Source organism: Sinohyriopsis cumingii, chromosome 3 (genome assembly GCF_028554795.1).
Source record: "Sinohyriopsis cumingii isolate HCF-2022 chromosome 3, ASM2855479v2, whole genome shotgun sequence".
In the NCBI taxonomy this organism is placed as follows: domain Eukaryota; kingdom Metazoa; phylum Mollusca; class Bivalvia; order Unionida; family Unionidae; genus Sinohyriopsis; species Sinohyriopsis cumingii.
Genome location: NC_142963.1, coordinates 90,335,701 through 90,351,567, shown reverse-complemented (window position 1 = coordinate 90,351,567; position 15,867 = coordinate 90,335,701). Strand labels below are relative to the sequence as shown.

General features: G+C 36.1%; 1 protein-coding gene across 7 annotated transcripts in view; it reads left to right on the top strand.

The window, feature by feature from the left end:
• The window catches only part of LOC149803270 (uncharacterized), a 350,601-nt gene that overhangs the window by 238,211 nt on the left and 96,523 nt on the right, over positions 1-15,867 (top strand). For all 7 annotated transcript variants that reach the window (XM_089952935.1, XM_089952932.1, XM_089952930.1 and 4 more), the window contains 6 exons: positions 3,262-3,414; positions 3,944-4,224; positions 6,944-7,124; positions 10,166-10,378; positions 12,449-12,828; positions 14,910-15,033. In XM_089952935.1, the coding sequence (XP_089809061.1) occupies positions 3,262-3,414; positions 3,944-4,224; positions 6,944-7,124; positions 10,166-10,378; positions 12,449-12,828; positions 14,910-15,033 (1,332 nt within the window). The remainder of the gene's footprint in view (positions 1-3,261; positions 3,415-3,943; positions 4,225-6,943; positions 7,125-10,165; positions 10,379-12,448; positions 12,829-14,909; positions 15,034-15,867) is intronic.

Sequence of the window (15,867 nt, the reverse complement as noted above, 5' to 3'; positions counted from 1 at the left end):
AATCTAGCTACCGAAACACATTAAAGACGAAAGGAACAAATAAGCCTCATAAAAAAGTTTTAATGACCAGCAAGATACTTACATGCCTTGTCTGACAGTCGTATACTCATTATTCCCACTACAAAAACGAAGTCATATGGATAATGTTCATTTGCGTACCAGGGCCCAGCAACATGGAATGAATTGCCCTCTGAACTTAGACACAAAGATGCATTGATCCCATTCAAGAGTACTCTTAAAACTCACTTATTTCGACTGCAAGAACAAACTTAAAGACCTTAAATATTTTCAGCATGTTTTGGGGTTTTTTTTTGGTAATATCTTTATATGTTGGTTTATTTTAATGTTATAGGTGTTGTCTAATGTTGTAAAGTGCTTGGAGCTTCTAAAGATTAGGTGCTATACAAAGTCCTCATTATTATTATTATTACAGACGAATAAAGAGGAATATTCATATTGTTCTGAATAAAAGCTGGATGTGACACAGTTACGTTTATTGAACATCACTTGTCGTATGTCACATGGCGGGAGTTAAGATTGCAATCATATATACTGAAGAAGAAACAGATCCAAGAATTATGTCAGGTTGAGAGACAGCAACCAGCCATTGAGCAGCATAGGGTTTGGAACTGAAGTTTGTGCAGCTGTAATTGAGGTTAATAAGGTGTATGTGTACTTTACAAACTTTTCAGATGAACATAAATCTTAGTCAATGCATCAGTTTGGAATACTGAACGTTTTAAATACACATTTTCCAACTCATCAATAGCAGTACATGATATTTTGTTTCACCTTACTGAAAACTGGTCAAACTTAAAGAAAAAAAATCTGCTGCCTTACTGAGACAATCATGTTATGGTTGGCAGGTCTGTATTTTACTTAGGGTCAGCGTTTGCATTTAGCTCGGGAACACAAAGCCTGTATACATATTGTTATAACTTGAATCTTGAAATAGGTTGAGTGGATGCATCTTGTTGAGTACAACAACCGCATCACAAAAGTAGGTCACTGTATCCTATATATACAAAATTGTGATGCCAGAATCTTTAAACCAGATGATTGTATGCATTTTGTATACCGCACCTGATCAAAAAGTTACTGAACTACATTTGATAATTTACTGGTTTTGGTTCTCGTTTTCTTTTCATTTTGCTCATAATCACATAGGTTTTTTGTGTGCATGCATATATATATATATATATATATATATGAGATTGGTGTGTGTTGTTGTTGTAGGTTTTATTCTACAGGACTAAATGACCTAAGTAATTGTATGAGTGTGAGTGGACTGCTTGTATTTCTGTGAGGACTCAGTTATAAACAAAGTCATTACTGGTGTTATAAACTATGTAGCATTTTAGTAGTAGTCATATCACTCCTGCTCCAGGGTTACCTCCCAATAAAATCTGGCTTCTTTTCGTGGAAAGTGTTTTACAGATAGGAGAACTTAAATGAATTACAGGATTTTAGCTTGCCTATCCATATGTCCATTGGAGCTAATGATATGGCCTGCATCCATCATGTGGCCGTCAAGTAATGCTTGCTATCAGTCAGGAGACAATATTGCTTATTCAGTTTCAATCAGAGTTGGAATATAGGATGATATCATTAGAATCCTGTACATGATTAGTAATGAGCAAGATCAATGTATATTAATGGAGTGATCTTGCACCAAATTGGCTGACCTTGTTATGGCAGTGGAGGTCATACATCTGATCAATTTTGTCAAATATGGCATACATGCTTATATCATCAAGATTTCAGATTAGTTTGATAATGAGCAAAATCCACATATTAATTAGGTGATCTTGCATCTGATTGGCTGAGCTTAATAGCACTCTGGAGGCCATATTTTTGATTGGATTTGATAAAACTTATTAACATCTCAGATAAATTTGATAATAAGTGAGATACTTGCATAAAATTGAGGTGATCTTGTATCTGAGTGACTGAGCTTGTTAACACACACACACGGCTGGAAACCTTATTTTGTATTCAGTTTTGATCAAACTTGCAATATGGGTTTATATCATCAAGATCTTGCATGGGTTCAGTAATAAGCAAGATCCACAAAGAATAATGAGATCATCTTACATCTGATTGGCTAACCTTGTAAACACTCTTGAGGCCAGATTGATAATCTGATTGTGTTGAAATTGGAATATATATATATATCATAATGATCCAAGATGGGTTCAATAATGGGGAAATCTTGCTTCTGAATGGTTGAAATTGTTACCACCACAATATCATATTTATGATCCAATTTCAATCACACATGCAGTATATGCCTAAGTTTGTATGTTCAGTGGAGAATTCTAAGGAAGAGAGGTAATTGAAGGGCAAGAAAAATATGCCTGTCTGTTTGATGTTTTCACAGGAGGTTAAATGTTGCAAGAGACACGACAAGTGGAATTTCTGTCTTCATAAAATAGAATTATTTCATGTGTTGAAGGTTTGAATAATTCAGTGTGAATTCGTAATGGAGTATATTGAATATTAATAACATGAGAAGCAAATTGATAAATAATTCATTTATTTTTACCCTCATGCCTGAGTTTTATTCCAGCTTAATTGAAGGAATACAAAGCAAAGAATAACTAATTGATTGCAAGTAGCTCCCTCTGTAAAAATCAGCAAGTCCAGTGCTGTCAGTCTCAGGGATACAGGCAACTGGTAAGGCTAACATTGCTCAAGGTGATCCCTCTTCATGTATGCTGTAGGGGAACACTTAACTGTTTGCCTCAGGTTAACAAGTTAACGGGTCAGAGGTTACAGTCACTGACTTAAGACGAAAAATGTTTTCCTCACATTATCATTGGTTAAACATTACAGAAACAGCTTTGTGGATGATTTGCCTAAGCAAGGAAGGAGAAAGTTGAATTTTGGGTCAAAAGTCAAAGTCACTTTGACCCAAAGAAGAATGATTTCTGCACAGGAAGGTCAGTTATTTACATAGATTACTATCAGACATGGGGTAGGCATAAAATGGACCATTCATGGTGCTTTTGCTATTCATGCCCCATCACATGGACTATTATTTTATTATGGAGATCACATTAGACTATTTTCTGCATGGTAACTAATGTTTACAATTGCTTGTGTAGACTACTAAAACCTTTCTAGAGGTGAGTTATGTAATCATTTATTTCACTTATTTTTAATTTGAAAATTCCAATTCACCAGAGCAGATTTTGCTACAAAGAAATTCCATGGTTTGTTTTAGTACAATTCAAGATTTTACAAGGCTTTCTGTTCTAGGAATTACTGCAAGAAGAGACACGTAGCAAATTAGCAGCACAGACCAAACTGCGACAGGAGCAAGAGGAAAGGGAGGCTCTGCAAGAGCGAGTTGAGGAGGAGGAAGAGGGAAAGAAACAGCTGGAAAAACAGGTTGCTGACCTCCAGAACAAGGTACAAATTTCTTTGTCTACTTCTTTGTTATTCTTTTTATTTATTTGTTTGTGTTATTAAATGAAGGATTTGATGGATAGTTGGATGAATGAATATACATGGCTGTCTTTTTATTGCATCAGGTTGTCAAGTCTAAAAATAAAACCTTGAAGTTTTTTTATAGAACAAACCAGCAAATTTGTTGGTGTGGGGTAAGCCATACAGTCTTTAGGTGACCAAGAAAACCTATATTACATGAATATGTCCCAGCTTTTGTCTGAAATAAAATTGATGTGTTCTTAGAACAGAGATTAATACAAATTCTCACCATATATGTTCAATTTTGTTTATTTTTCTCAGTAGTTGTCAAAATAAAGATGGCAGATTTTTTCCCCTCACATTTGAATGAAAAGGGAATATAATATTTAAGAGAACTACATAAAAACTATCATATTTAAGAGGACTACATTGAACAAAAACAAATGAACAAAAATATAAACAGTGCCATGTATATGATCTAGAAGTTCTTAAACTGAGGTTCATGTTTTAGATTGTAGAGGTGAAGAAGAAGGCAGAAGAAGATGCTAAAAATAATGAAGCTCTTGACGAATACAAGAAGAAGGCTGCCAGAGACATGGAAGCAGTTCAGGCTCAGTATGAAGAAATGCGTGTTGTCAACGACCGGCTGGAGAAATCACGCAAGAAATTGCAGTCTGAGTTGGATGATCTCACCAGGGTTCTAGAAGATCAGCGCTCAAGTGTGGCACAAATGGAGAAGAAACAGAAAAAGTTTGACCAGTTGCTGGCTGAAGAGAAGGCAATATCAGAGAAGTATGTTCCAGCAATCAGTAAATCAGATAGTTCATGCACTAATTATCCTAACTGTAAAAGTGCCCTGGCATGAAAATAACAGAGTTCTTCATAAGATTTTAATGAACTGGGTATTTTACTCTCTGGTTTGGAACTAACTGCATTTTTTTTTATTTGGGGAGATATTTTTGTTAACAATGTAAAACAAACTTACCATACCAAACTTAAACATCATAACAAAAATCATGCCATGTTGAATGCATACAAGGACTTGGTGAGTAGAGGCTGTTCCAGTGAAGCATCTGTCTATGTTTGAATGGAAATTATTCAAGAGAACATCTTCCATTATGATTTATAACAATACAACATCAGGGAATTCAGTACAAGTTGGAAGCTTGTTGAAAACTGTCTCCTACTGTAGAGAAGGCATACGAATCTATACTTGTCCACTGACTTACAAATACAAATTTATACATCAACAATTCTAGTATATGTAATTATTTCAAAGATCATATAATATTAAGAAAAGATGAAATATATAAATATATATTTGTGGTTTTCATATGTTTATTAATTTGACTATGAATATGACTTGTACTTCCACTTGTATATGGCACTTAGTTGCTGATGCCATTGACCCAGTTGCCATTTTGCTGAATATGGCTCATGCTACCTCTTGTTATCTGGCACTTAGTTCCCAATGCCAGTGGCCCTAATGCCTTCTAAGTTGACTATGGCTCATATTACCACTTGTACCTGGCACTTAGTTCCCAATGCCATTGTCCCTAGTGCCTTTATGCTATATATGGCTCATATTGCCACTTATACATGGTGCTTAATTTCCAGTGCTATTGGCTCTATTGCCTTTATGCTGATTATGGCTCATGCTACCTCTTGTATCTTTCACTTAGTTCCCAATGCCAGTGGCCCTAATGCCTTCTAAGCTGACTATAGCTCATATTATCACTTGTACCGGAGCCCCGAGTGGTCGAATGGTCAAAAGCGCTCAACGTTATGGATCACTGCCATCTCACCTCTGTATGCATAGGTTCGAGTCTCAGATTCAGCCAATGTGGGTATGTGAGAAAGCTTGCCAATAGCTTCTCGTGGGTCGGTGGTTCTTTCCGGGGTTTTCCCGGGTTCTTCCTCCACCATTAATACTGGCTGCCATGTATAGCCTGTCGTATGCTGAAAAATGGCATTAAACCCCACAACAACAACCACTTGTACCTGGCACTTAGTTCCCAATGCCATTGGCCCTAGTGTCTTTATGCTGAATATAGCTCATATTACCACTTGTACATGGCACTTAGTTCATGATGCCATAGGCTCTATTGCCTTTATGCTGAATATGGCTCATATTAACACTTCTGTTTGGTACTAAGTTTCTGATGCCATCAACCTAATTGCCTTTATGACAAATATGTTTACCTGATGCTATTATAATTGAATTTATGCAGCATATGACTTATATTGGAACTTGTACTTGACACTTCCAGATGCAATTGGCCATGTTGCCATTATGCTGAATATTACTCATTGACATTTGTATGTTTTTGTTTTATAGGTTTAAGGATATTGTGACTAGTTAATTATAAGGTGTAAAATAAAGGAATTTTCTGAAACAATCTTTTGCACATTTCATGGCAAATTTTTTAAAGTGTTTCTCAGACCCATGTAAGGTTGAAGTATTAAACAAATAAATAATTATGGCAAAAAAATATGTGGTTTACATTTATGACAGTGAACTTGTACCGTTTATCAATGTAAAGCTAGGGACTGTAAGTCAAAGATATCACTATTTTGGAGCATGTTATTTAAGTGTCAAATTCACTTGAGGTGGGGTAGTGGAAATTGATTCCCCATTTCCTCTTAGCAAATCCAAGGAATTCTGATTGTCAGTTACTTTAGTATCATTAATTGGTTACATATCTAGAGGATGGGCTGTTTTTTCATAATGACATACACAGTTGGGAACAAAGAAGAACTTCTCCTACTTCTTACCTCCCCATAGCCTTAGTGAGCTAGTGGCAGAGATGCAACTTGTCCATTGTGTTTAGAGCAGCTCTGAGAAATAGGTCATCCTTCCAAAAACTATCCAAGCTCTGATCAAAACACAAACAACTCCAATACTCATTTTCAAATACGTTACCCAATCATAATACCTTAGAACTACAACATCACAATTCCAGCCTTTCAGGCTAAAACTTGTTACCTAAAATGCTAAAAAATTATATGCTCACCTAGCATCATTGAAGTCCTTCATGACATTCCTGTCTGCCTAGGGGTGAATTTCATCTGCCTTTTTAATCAGCCATGAGTCCTGCAACTTCTGAGTTTGCTATGGACAGTCCTTTTGATCTTGTTGAAGGCTGCTTCTTAAATGATGATGTGCCATCTTCTAAACAAGCCCTCTGTAACCAATGGTTTTGATTCAGATGTCTCTGTGTGGCATCATTGTTCTCATGAAACCGATCTTGATGTTTATATGTGGTGGGACCAACTGACTGAAAGTCAGTAATAAGCAAACACTTGCATTTGCACAGTCGATTTGTGTTGATGAAGCATTACCACCCATACTGGATTGAGATATTTATTGCTGCTGTATTACCTGTAAAGCCCCCATTAAACTTGACTAGTATGGGATTGTTATATTAAAGATATCATAGTGCAGTGAAGAAATAGTATTGCGGGAAGAATAAACAGAATACACATCACTTTATAATGGTAACTATTTAAGGCTTGCAGCAGAGCGTGATGGAGCAGAAAAGGAGAGCCGGGAAAAGGAGACGAAGATCCTGAACCTAACACGCGAGTTAGATGAAATGAGGGAACGCAGTGAGGCTCTGGAGCGTGCCAAAGCTCAGCAGCAGAGAGAACTGGAGGATCTCTATTCTTCAAAGGATGATGTTGGAAAGAATGTAAGTAACTCCTTTAAAACATTTTTTTAAAACTTGCCCATCAAAAAAATGTGAATTTTCAGAATGATGAGGAGAAAGCTAGCTGTGTTACATTTAGAGTTGAATGATATGCCAGTTTACCATGTCATATTTTTCCTGTGGTGCGTAACATTGTACTCAGTAGTTTCTGTTAGTAAGGAATGTATGGAGATTCCAAAGTAATCTTGTTACAAATTTAATGCTATTAACAGTGAAGTTTTTTGTTTTACATGACAAAATAATTCAAAATACTATTCACTTTTTACAAAACAGTTGTATTTCTCAAATTAATTTGAATTATGATTATATTAATGATTCTTCTTTAATCAGCTGTTTGAAATGTGCTATTTATGCCAATGTGGTGGCTGAATGGGATGTTGCAATAGATTTTCAGTTCAAATCCCAGATTTTCCAAATATTTCAGATTAAAATTCAAGAATTGGATGTCAGTTATTAGTCATTTTTATAATGTATGGCAATGTGTTAAGGACATCTGTTCCTTTGTAAGACTGCGAATCATTCTAGGATTTTCAGATTAGTTGTGTACTATTTTAACTTTATGTAATTTCTCCAGTCCATTAAATTTTTTTCTCAGATCTGCAAATTTAGGCAGGTGCTTGTTTTATCAAAGATTTAAATAATTTCTTGACATTGTAGATATCCTGTTTTTGTCATTTGCATCTAATGTTTCAAATCTATTATCAATAATTAAAGCTAACCAATTTCTTAATTGCCTTATACATATTAACCCTTTACCTCATGCAAGCGTCTTTGGATGCCTCTACAAGATTCGCATGGAAGCGCCTTTTGACGCCTGCTGTAAACATCAGCCATTTTGAGCTGGTTTTCATAGCGCCACCTTCGAGGAAAACCCCCCATTAGATTCTGCATTCATTTCTGCGAATGACAATTACGTCAGATCACGTGGTTGCTATTTATGCACTGGTCGATAACTGCTATTTAAAGTAACTGGGTTGTAATCTCCACTCTCCAAAATGGCAGCCGCGGATTTCATTCAGTACGTACGAAGTTTTCATGATTAGAATCACAACCACGAAAGATTCAATAAATTAGGTAAAGTCTCTGATATTGATGTAGGCAGCAATTAGTTTTTATAAATTATCAAATTCAGATGACTTAGTGATGTATACGCACATGAAAACCTTGTAAATTCCGAGTATCGGAAATGGCAGCTACGGTGAATGAATTCTCTCTCGATTTTAAAGCACATAAAAAATTCTTCCACAGCTATAACAATCGGACTTTACCCTTAAATTTTTCCACATATAATATATGTTTACCAAAAATATAAAATGGTTAAAATTGCTGATAATTGCTGTTAAACATAACATACACTACATTGCTTAACAGTTCACAGGCAGGATTTCATTCAATACTTACAAAGATTTCACGATTAGAATCACAACTATGAAAGATTCAATAACTTAGGTAGAGGCTCTGATATTTATGTAGGCAGCAATTAGTTTTTATTGATTATCAAATTCAGATGACTTAGTGATATAGACGCAGACGAAAAACATGTAAATTTCGAGTATGGGAAATGGCAGCTATGGTTGGTCATACGGCCTCACTGACATGATGGTGAACGAGTTCTCTCTTGATTTTAAAGCACATAAAAATTTCTTCCGTGAAAAATAATTACACAGCTATAACAGTCAGACTTTACTCTTAAATTTTTCCACATATAATAGATGTGTACCAAAAATGTAAAATGGTTAAAACTGCTGTTAAACGTAACATACACTACATTGCTTAACAGTTCACAGGCAGGCCTATGCGTATGCTGTCAACTAGGTAACAGGTGTTCTATTTATAGTGTGCTGCACTTTGTCACTATGCTCTATGAGGTAAAGGGTTAAATAAAGCATTGTGATGCCTTTTCATATTATCAAAAACTGATATTGTTAATATGAAATTAATTCAACGTAGTTAAATTTTAGATGGTCTGTTATTTGTTTTAAATATATGAAAAGTGAATTGTTGAAGTTTAGGAGGAATTGTTTAATAAATCAGTTTTTAATGGCTGTTCTGACCATTTACTTTGGTTGCAGATAAACTTTCTTACTAATGTAGATCATTATATTATAGCATCATTATATATGCAGATTCATTCAGTTCATATATGAAAATATGACCTGAATTTTTAACGTTCTCATTGAAAATATACATAGCATTATTGCAAGAATAGTGAAACTACTTGTTCACATTTATGATGTCTTTGCAAAAATCGGTTTCATTTACATATTTGTGATTTTTACTGAGCTTTATTTGTCAATATCAGGCACACAACTGGAAATATAATCAAAACAATATCTGCCATTGCATAATGCATGAACAGATAAGAGTCTACTATATGTTTTGCCTCTTAGGCAGAGATGCCAACCATTACCATCTTGGCAGAATCATTCCCATTTCTAATCTCAGATCATGCTATTATGATAACTTTTGTCAGATTCCAATTTTCCAGTCAGATAAAGTTTTATATAGGTAAACCTTAGTACTTCCATCAGTTTAGTGCCATGATTCAAAATAGATATGGGCATGAAAGCAGTTGATGAGGATTATTCCTGGACAGAAAGACTGATATGTACTTCAGAAATGCAAAAATGGGTTACGCTGGTCATCAGCATGAGACAGGCACCATACCTTTATACATTCTTTGTTGAATGGTCTTCAGGATAGATGACCATAGAAGGCATGTTTCACCCAAAACCTACATTTCATGAGTAAGGTTTAATACTAAATGTAAATATTTGGATAAAATTGTGAAGCATTTCTATTTTGATGTTCCGATTCCAATTTTTTAAGCTGTCATTACTGTTTCAGAATTTTAATTGTTGGCATCCCTGTGCATGTTTGTTTTTGTGTGTGTGCATGCAAGAGAGAGATCTGCCATGCCAGTACATCATACTATGGCAGATTTAGGTCTTTGCTGTTAACAGTTTGGTATGTCAATATGAAGAAAAAAATACATCTTAAACATTATTCCTTCATTCTTTCAGATCCATGAGCTTGAGAAAGCAAAGAGGAACATGATGGAGCAGTTAGAGGCACAACGCCTGCAGATTGAAGAATTGGAAGATGAGGTGCAGGCTGCTGAGGATGCCAAGCTACGTATGGAAGTCAACATGCAGGCCATGAAGGCACAGTTTGATCGTGACCTGGCTGGTCGTGAAGATATGGTAGAAGAGGCCAAGAAATCTCTGCTCAGACAGGTAATGATGATTGTTTGATCAAGCAGATGACGTGGGAATAATTTGTTTCAGCAGCAGCAGTACTAAAACAGTCTATGTTCATTAATTCAGATGCATGTTGTTAGGACAGAAGTCAGTTACATGCTTTTGTACGGATTGCTCCATCGAAGCATTTTCATCATGGTAGACAAATGTGCATATTGAGTTGACATTATACTGCATCTGCCTCCATATTGTATGGATTGCTCCATTGAGGCATTTTCATCATGGTAAACATGCATATTGAGTTGACATTGTACTGCATATGCATATGCCTCCATTGTAATAGTGTAAGAGTAGTAGAAGGCATATTGCTTTACAGCGATCCAGTTGTATGTCTGTGTCTAGCCATACAAATCCATTTTAATTTCATGGAACAGAAATATTAAAATTAGAGCCCTGAAAATCAACTTACTTTATCAAGTTAGTAAATGACCTAATCAGATTTTCAGACCATAACAATAATTTTTCATTTTTTTATATGCCTGCCAGGGGGTGGAACATACTATTTTATTAAACTGTCAATCTGTCCATCCATCTGTTACCAATTACTTTTTTTCACAATAACTTTACTTCTCTACCGGCTACCAGACTTTGTAAATGGCTGCATACTGGGTAAGAAAGAAGCCTATAATGGTGGGAGGTCAAGGTCAAGGTTACTGTTACTGAAGATGGTCTCTGCACAGTAGTATTAGTTTCCTAACCACAGACCTGGACCAAACTTTGTGGATGGATAGCACTTTGGGCAAGGAAGAGGCCTATCAATTTTGGCTTTAAAAGATCAAAGTCAAAATCACTGTCACTGTCCAAGCAAAACTTTCAGCTATTGATTTTGTTCCTTCACCAAAGTTAGTGGATGAAAGTCACTGACTGGATGAAAAAAAATGGTTTGGTTTTCTTGACATAAATCATTTTTGCATAGTTTGTGGATGGCTTGCACTTGAGGTACAGAAGATATCAATTTGAGGGTCAGAAGTCAAGATCATTGTGCCTCAAAGTAAGATGGCTTTTGCTGAATAATTTTCTGTTCTTGACTAAGATCCTTGACAAAACTTTGTGGATGGTTTGCACTTAGAAGTAATAAAGAAACCTATAGATTATGGGTTCTGAAGGTCAGAGGTCACTGTCTTATGGTATCTGCACATTAGTCTTGGCATGCCAATAGAGGACTGTTAAATACAAGTCTGTTGCAAGACAAGGACATGGCATATGCATATCAGTTATGCACAATCATCTGTTTAGACACATGGGAATTGCTTCAGCAGCCAAGCTGGCTCGTGGATTGCTTGTACATAACTACATGGTTGTGTGACCGCTCCAGTGGCCTAGTGGTTAGAACATCCGCCCCGGATGCAGGAGGTCGTGGGTTCGAACCCCGGCCAAGTCATACCAAAGACTTCTAAAAATGGTACTAACAGCTGCCTTGCTAGGCACTCAGCATTAAGAGGTTAGTGTTAGGACTGGTTGGCCTTGTGTCAGGATGTTACTGGGTGGGACATATGCTACATGGCTGTGGCATGATGCCCCAGTGCTAGACATAACTTTAAAAACTGCCACATTTCAGACATCTTAGCAATATGACTGGAAAATTTTTAAAGCTATGTTAAAAATCTAAATCACACACACACATGGTTGTGTATATTTGACTTCACCAGCCATATGATAGGCTTGATCCTGAATTAAGTATTTGGTTTGAATTGTGTGGGAGGGAAAAAGTGTACGAGTTTTTAAGTGCAGATGAGTTAATGTAGGCAGTTTGATTAAGAAGTTTGTCCCAGTTAACATGCAAATTGTTTTTCCTGTTTTTTTATTCAGTATGTATATTGCTAACAAAGCTTGTGTGATGATGGAATTTCAGAAATGCTTTTATTGTGTAATTAAATAGAAACATAAAGTAGTCACATTTCTTCCGGTCATGGAAGCATTAAACATGTAAGCCTCACAGAGATATTATATTTCTAAATTTGTTCAAATGATATCTATACTCCTAATTTCCAAAAGTTATGCTGAATCCATGTTTTTACTTCATTTATGAACAATTATTATTTTCAGCTGCGAGAGATGGAGGCAGAGCTTGAAGATGAGAGGAAACAGAAGGCCATTGCCATTAACACCAGGAAAAAGATGGAGAGTGACATAAAAAATCTTGAGCAGCAGGTAGAGACTGCCAACAGAGTCAAGGAAGATGCAGTCAAACAACTTCGTAAGATTCAGGCACAGATGAAAGACTTTGGCCATGAGCTTGATGAAGCTAGGCAGGCCAAAGAGGAAATTGCAGCTGCATTCAAGGAGAATGAAAAGAAATTGAAGAACTTGGAGACAGAAGTTTTGAGACTGCAGGAGGAGTTGAGTGCAGCAGAACGGGCCAGAAAAAATGCTGAAATGGAAAGAGATGAGCTCCAGGATGAAATCAGTAGCAATACAACAGGAAAGTAAGTGAATAGAATAACATAGATATGTACAAATAGACAACAATGGCCATTTTGAAAATTTTATTTCCGCTCCACCTTAATCATTAAAAGGCTTCTTATGATGTATAGTTGGTCCTAGATGAAAATGGTGCCAAGCAGACATACAGTAAGGCCATCTCATTGGCCATATTGAAAATCTTATCACTACTTCTACTGAATGAATGGTCTTGTCACCATCACTGAAAAACTTCTTATGATGTCTAGCTGGTCCCAATGAAAATGGTGCCAGTCTGCAATGGCCCTCTTAAAAATCTTGTTGTAGCTACTTCGCCAAGATGGCTAGTCACAATAATGTTATGCATTGACCTAAATATTTTTGTATGGTGTCTAGCTGGGCCTAAATGGAAATTGTGCTTATCTCATATCCAGTATGGCACCCATTGTGGCCATCTTGAAAATCTTGTTATCGGTACTCCTCCAAAACTGAAAGTCATATTTATATGTGGTTTCCACCAGAAGACTTTTTATGGTGTCTTGTTAGTCCTAAATGAAAATGGTGCCAATCTGAAATAAAATATATTCACCACAATAGATAATTTTAACTCGTTATTACTGAAGAATATCAGAGATAGTTTCAACCCATGACAGTTTAAAGAAAGAAGTAGTCTTGTCTTGAATTCCAGGACATTCTGTTCCCCTGCTTGAGCATGCTTCCCTTCAAGGGACTTTTGTTTTTAGTTAATGCTTTTTTATGTATTTTGGCATGACACAATGACAGTCTCGTTACCACAGTAATCCTGTAGTATTTAACTGATTGGCATGAAACTTGGCCAATATTATGATCATTGCATTTAGATATATCACTTTATTCCTTCTGTTCAAGAATTGTTGCCCATTTTGTCCTGCAGCTGAATGTAGTACAAGAAAAAAATCACATGAACACTGACTTGAAATTATTTTAGTTTATTGCTGTCAATGGTTAAGGATATTTTAATGTCAGATATTTGTGCTTCCTTCTCTTTTGAAATGTTACCTTTTGTTTTACAAAATTTTCTCATTGCATCTACTGTTGCAGATTTTTGTGGATTGCAATCAAGCACTGTATATATTATTATCTGAAAAAGAAGGTATGCATGTTGACCAGTCACTGTACTGCCAATGTTTTCACAAGAGTTGTGCCTATTTTTCTTGATTTGTCTCCCATCGTGTGGTAGGGATGAGTTGTGATTGCACTTGTTTGCATTATTTTGGCTGTCAGTTTATGTAATTGTACTTGTTTATATTATGGTATGATCACATATTTGTACCTGTTTGCATTATTAGTCCATACGATTATGTGTATTCAACAGTATAATAATGTCTTTGTACTTGAATGTGATTGTTGAGGCATATGTTCGAAATCCTTTCTGGCCGTCATCATTTTAAGTGTTCCTTTTGCAATGAAGGATCAACATGGCAATCACTTTAGGATCCATTTGTCCATCCATCATTTTATACCATCAGTTAGGATCATTGTTATAGTTTTTAATATATCTCTGTACTACACGAAAAACCATTATATGTGTGTGTTATTTGGATTTTTAATGTAGCTTTAACAATTTTCAGTCAGCTGTTAGTACCATTTTTAGAAGTCTCTGGTATGACTCAGCCAGGGATCGAACCCGTGACCTTCCTTATCTTACCAATAGGCCACCAGAGCAAAAAATCATTATGTCACAGTATTACATGAAAAACTATCTTCTTTGAACACATTATCATTTCAGGCTAAAAATGAATGATTAAGTAGGTTTGCCTAATTGGATGTCAACCAAACGCTGTAATGTTGAGCACAGACAGGTCTGGAAAGACAATCATACAAGTATTTTGTTTAATGACTCAGGAGATGAATTTTGTCACTTAATTGGGGTGGATAAAGAAACTACCTTGACTAATGAGCAATTGACCTTATATAAGAATAATTGTAAATGTCTAGTCCAACTAAGAAATCTAGTCTGCATGTGCTGCACATGCTTGATTTAAATGAGATACATTATTCAGATCATGGCTACCATAGTCAACATAGTTACATCACCATATACAGTTCCTATTTTCCTGTTTTTCAGGTCAGCACTGTTGGAGGAGAAACGTCGTCTGGAGGCAAGGATCAGTCAGCTGGAGGATGAACTGGAGGATGAGCAGTCCAACACTGAGGCACTCTCTGACAAGGCTCGCAAAGCACAGATGCAGGTACAGATGCATTATACATTTGTATTCTTGACATTTTAGCTCATCTGACTTTCAGAGCTTATGGTATGATCCTGTGTCTGCAATGCATCTTCCATCTGTTGTCAGTTGTTTGGCAACAATTGCTATAGTTCACACAATATTGAAAAGTGCTTGAATTTTATTGTTACCTTTAAAAATACTTGAATATGAGGTCCGCTCCAAAAAGTATTGATAAAGTTCTTGAAAATAATCATTAGTCCTTGAATTTTGCACAGCTTTAAAACACATTTCATCGTGGAAAAAATTATTTACTGATACAAATATCAAGCAAAAAAGAGATCCATTTTTTAAAAGAAGTCAGAAACTAGATATTCTGTTTTTTTTTTGTTTTTCTGTCATTGGGTCACTTAAATATTCAGTAGGGGCCCCAAGTGGCCGAGTGGTCTAAAGCGCTCTCCATCACGGATCACTGCCATCTCACCTCTGCCTGCGTGGGTTCGAGTCTTGGGCTCAGCCGATGTGGGTATGTGAGAAAGCTTGCTGGTAGCTTCTCATGGGTCGGTGGTTCTCTCTGGGGTTTTCTTCCTCCACCATTAATATTGGCTGCCATGTATAGCCTGAAAAACGGTGTTAAACCCTATAAACAACAACAATAACAACATATTCAGTAAGATTTTCTCTTGCTATACATGGGTAAGTGGCTAAGCAATAAATTAAGAACTGTTTTTGTTTTGTGTATCAAAAGAAGATTGACAGTTAGATCAATTGGTCATAGTGCCTAGTGGTCCCACTGCAAGAGTGAAAGCACAAAAAGAATTGGATAGTGTTAATAAGAATAACAATAGTAACCACTTG